This window comes from Anarrhichthys ocellatus, unplaced genomic scaffold (assembly GCF_004355925.1).
Source record: "Anarrhichthys ocellatus isolate YVR2014 unplaced genomic scaffold, GSC_Weel_1.0 scaffold184, whole genome shotgun sequence".
Taxonomy (NCBI): Eukaryota; Metazoa; Chordata; class Actinopteri; order Perciformes; family Anarhichadidae; genus Anarrhichthys; species Anarrhichthys ocellatus.
The window spans coordinates 53,991-59,032 of NW_022280214.1; the positions used below are offsets into that span (position 1 = coordinate 53,991).

Genomic DNA, 5,042 nt, shown 5'->3' on the forward strand with positions numbered 1-5,042 from the left:
CCTCTCAAGCGTCAGCTTGAGAGGGGGGGAGATTAAGCTGACGCTTGAGAGGGGGGGAGATTAAGCTGACGCTTTAGTTCACCCATACGAGGCTCACATTCACCTGGTGTCCACTTCCTGTTAGCAGACTGTAATGATGACCGATGTGTGTTGTTCTGGTTTAGTTACCCGGAGCTGAAGCCCATCCAGTCCATCAACGCTCACCCGTCTAACTGCATCTGCATCAAGTTCGACCCGATGGGGAAATACTTCGCCACAGGAAGCGCCGACGCTCTGGTGAGCCTGTGGAACGTAGAGGAGCTGGTGTGTGTCCGCTGCTTCTCCAGGTACGTTATTATTATCATTATTATTAAAATTATGAATATTATTGGTATTTTATTAATATTATTATTATTATTAATAACATTAATATTATTGTTATTATCATATATAATGTTATTATGAATAATATTATTATTAATAATATTGTTATGAATGTTATTTTTATTAATACTAATATTGTTGTCTTTATCATTATTGTTATTAATAATGTTGTCATTATTATCGTTGTTGTTGTTATTAATAATATAATATTATTATTAATATAATATTATTATTATTATTACTATAGTTACATCACCCCAAAAAAACAGTCAAACTAAATCCTCAATTTCTCTAAAGTCTGTTTTTATTAAATCATCTTTCTTTAATTATTATTGTTTGCAGCGAGAACTGTTTTTTTACTGCTGTAAAAAATCTTTTTTTTTAGGATTAAACGTCAATAAATATGGATTGAAAAATAAAAACATGATGAGAATTTACTTAATCTTTTGTTAATTAATTTGGACTTTTGCACTTTACAATGATCTAAAGTTATCGGATCACATGAGTGTGACACCACTGGATCTAATTCTACTAATATTAAAATACTAATATTAATATTATCGTCTGATCAGCTTTAAACACATTTAGAAACATGTGACTCCTCCCACTTCCTTTTAATTATGACACATGACCCTCGTTAGCTGAATCTCTCTTCTCATTGGTTGATGGGGTTCTTGTCGTTCTGCTGACGTTGCAGGTTGGACTGGCCCGTCAGGACGCTGAGCTTCAGCCACGATGGGAAGATGTTGGCGTCGGCCTCCGAGGATCACTTCATCGACATCGCAGAAGTGGAGACAGGTCAGTGAGAGAGGTTTAAACCTTTTAAAAGATTTACAGAGACTTTTCTATCAAACATTGTGTCTGTTATTCAGATTGTTGCTGTTCACTTTCACCCGTTCGTTCCATCTTTTTTGTACATTTCTTACGTTTTAATTGTAAAATCTCTGAGTCTCTTCTAAAGTGAATTTTTTTCCTGGTTTGCTTGAACGTCAATGCAAACCACTCGAAAAATAAAAGTTGAGATCTGAAGAGATCTTTATTTTCATGTAAATATGGTGCTTTTGTTTGTGCAGGAGAGAAGCTGTGGGAGGTTCAGTGTGACTCTCCGACCTTCACCGTCGCCTGGCACCCCAAGAGGCCTCTGCTGGCCTACGCCTGCGACGACAAGGAGGGCAAGTACGACAACAACCGGGAGGCCGGAACCGTAAAGCTGTTTGGTCTCCCCAACGACTCCTGAGAGACGAGCAGATCAGTTTGTTTGTTTCCTGCTTTAAACTCTCTGTGCCTCCAGCAGATGGCGCAGCGACACACAACTCCCGTTACTGTAATATATTGTCTTTTGATATTAAAATGTGTCTCTTTGTAAACATGGATTGACTCGTGATGTTTGTTGATGAGGACAGTTTCTATCTTTATATTAATGTTATCTGTTGAACGCTGGTGTGAGCAGGAAACACTCTTTAAAGCCTCTGGAAGTAAACACCCCGTCATTCACTCACCTTAGCCTCCAGAAAACTACAGAGTGACGTATTACTTTTATATCAGGCCTCGTTAAATATGTATTACGTCTACCGCTAATATAACGGAGGGTCCTTCATTCGCTGCAGCTGCAGGAATAAGCTTCTCAACAAGTGTTGTATCCAGATGAAGGAGCTTTACTGAGGTGTCGGTTTATATTATCGAGAGATTTCTCTCAGATGGAGCTGTTGGTTGTTTACTCGTGTATTTATCTGACAGTCGGAGTTTGTAGTTTTTTAGATTTGTAAGTTCAACGTGCGTCAGTATGAGATAAATATATGATTTTGTTCCTCCTGTGATTCTTAGTTTCTTACTTTACTTTCCTCTTGTGCTCTAATCTCTCCTTTGAGGATAAAAAACCTTAAAAGACAAAGGTCTTTAACAGATAAAAACTAGTGCTGGGCAAGTTATTTTTTTTAATTGAAAGACAAGAGACAATACATAAGAGGATGACAAGAACAGTGGGATAAAAGCCAGCAAACTGTGTGTGTGTGTGTGTGTGTGTGTGTGTGTGTGTGTGTGTCCTTGAGCCTTTTGAGATGGGGAAAAAAAAATAATTAAAGAACAACAAAAAAACAGGTAAGTATTTTTAATTCATTATTATTGTAACAGACTGTCTAATGTTTATCGTTTTGTATTGGAGATATGATGTCCCTTCAGGTTTGCCGTAGAGAAAAGGCGACTTCCGCTTCTGGTCGAGGGCGGGGGGGGGGGCAGAAATAAAGAGAGAAGCTGCACCAGCTGTTGCTCTCCCCTGGAGACTACTGGACATCGCTGCGGTAAAGTCAGCAGACACTCGGATCTCAGCGTCAACTCAGCAGACACTGACATGTTAGTGCACCTATATACTGACATTCACGGTAAACGCATTTAAACGGCACAGATCGGGAGCGAGCGAAGGACTTTGAAAGTTAGCGGAAAGATTAACGTGAGACAACATCCGGTTTCTTCAGACGAACATCCGGTTTTCAGAATAAGATGCCAACAAAGTATGAATTATATTCACATTAAGTATAAAACATGCTACCTGCATCTCGTGAACCAAATGTTATTGCCCTTTTGTTCATATAGCAGTACTTTTGAAATGAAAGTGCGCAATACACTACTTTTGAATTAATTATTGAACTTTGCCATAACAATGTGATTAATCCATGCGATTAATCGCGATTAAATATTTTAATCGCGATTAAATATTTTAATCGCGATTAAATATTTTAATCGCGATTAAATATTTTAATCGCGATTAAATATTTTAATCGTTGCCCAGCACTAATAAAAACCTTAACAGACAAACGTCTTTAACGGATAAAAACCCTAACAGACAAACGTCTTTAACGCATAAAAACCCTAAAAGACAAACGTCTTTAACAGATAACAACCTTAAAAGACAAACGTCTTTAACTGATAAAAACCTTAAAAGACAAACGTCTTTAACGGATAACAACCTTAAAAGACAAACGTCTTTAACGGATAACAACCTAAAAAGACAAACATCTTTAACGGATAAAAACCTTAAAAGACAAACCTCTTTAACGAATAAAAACTTTAAAAAACAAACATCGTTAACGGATAAAAACCTTAGAAGACAAACATCTTTAACGGATAAAAACCTTAAAAGACAAACCTCTTTAATGGATAACAACCTTAAAAGACAAACATCTTTAATCGATAAAAACCTTAAAAAACAAACCGTTGACGGATAAAAACCTTGAAAGACAAACATCTTTAACGGATACAAACCCTGAAAGACAAAATCTTTAACGGATAAAAACCTTAAAAGACAAACCTCTTTCATGGATAAAAACCTTAAAAGACAAACATCTTTAACGGATAAAAACCCTAAAAGACAAACATCTTTAACGGATAAAAACCTTAAAAGACAAACATCTTTAATAGATAAAAACCTTTAAAGACAAACATCTTTAATAGATAAAAACCTTAAAAGACAAACCTCTTTAATGGATAAAAAATTTAAAAAACAAACATCGTTAACGGATAAAAACACTGAAAGACAAACATCTTAAACGGATACAAACCCTGAAAGACAAAATCTTTAACGGATAAAAACCTTAAAAGACAAACCTCTTTAATGGATAAAAACCTTAAAAGACAAACAGATTTAACAGATAACCTTAAAAGACAATCATCGTTAACGGATAACAACCTTAAAAGACAAACATCTTTAATTGATAAAAACCTTAAAAGACAAACATCTTTAACAGATAAAAACCTTAAAAGACAAAAATCTTTAACGGATAAAAACCTTAAAAGACAAACATCTTTAATGGATAACAACCTTAAAAGACAAACATCTTTAACAGATAAAAACCTTTAAAGACAAACACCTTTAACGGATAAAAACCCTAAAAGACAAACATCTTTAACGGATAACAACCTTAAAAGACAAACATCTTTAACGGATAACAACCTTAAAAGACAAACATCGTTAACGGATAACAACCTTAAAAGACAAACATCTTTAACGGATAAAAAACTTAAAAGACAAACATCTTTAATGGATAAAAAACTTAAAAGACAGAGATCGTTAACGGATAACAACCTTAAAAGACAAACATCTTTAACGGATAAAAAACTTAAAAGACAAAGCTCTTTAATAGATAAAAATCTTAAAGACAAACATCTTTCATGTCCCATGACACATGTCGGTGTGTTATCTGTGTGTTGTCGGTGTGTTATCTGTCTATCGTCGGTGTGTTATCTGTGTGTTGTCGGTGTGTTATCTGTCTATCGTCGGTGTGTTATCTGTCTGTCGTCGGTGTGTTATTTGTCTATCGTCGGTGTGTTATTTGTCTGTCGTCGGTGTGTTATCTGTCTATCGTTGGTGTGTTATCTGTCTATCGTCGGTGTGTTATCTGTCTGTCGTCGGTGTGTTATCTGTCTATCGTCGGTGTGTTATTTGTCTATCGTCGGTGTGTTATTTGTCTATCGTCGGTGTGTTATTTGTCTATCGTCGGTGTGTTATTTGTGTATTGTTGGTGTGTTATCTGTCTATAGTTGGTGTGTTATCTGTCTGTCGTCGGTGTGTTATTTGTCTATCGTTGGTGTGTTATTTGTCTGTCGTTGGTGTGTTGTCTGTCGTCGGTGTGTTATTTATCTATCGTTGGTGTGTTATTTGTCTGTCGTTGGTGTGTTATTTGTGT

General features: G+C 35.9%; 1 protein-coding gene across 1 annotated transcript in view; it reads left to right on the plus strand.

The window, feature by feature from the left end:
* thoc3 (THO complex 3) overlaps window positions 1–1,726 on the plus strand; it is a 6,493-nt gene extending 4,767 nt beyond the window's left edge. Inside the window, exons 4-6 of the mRNA XM_031878508.1 lie at window positions 165–326; window positions 1,061–1,161; window positions 1,437–1,726. Of these exons, the coding sequence (XP_031734368.1) occupies window positions 165–326; window positions 1,061–1,161; window positions 1,437–1,600 (427 nt within the window). The 3' untranslated portion in view covers window positions 1,601–1,726. The remainder of the gene's footprint in view (window positions 1–164; window positions 327–1,060; window positions 1,162–1,436) is intronic.
* The last annotated feature ends 3,316 nt before the right edge of the window (window positions 1,727–5,042 follow it).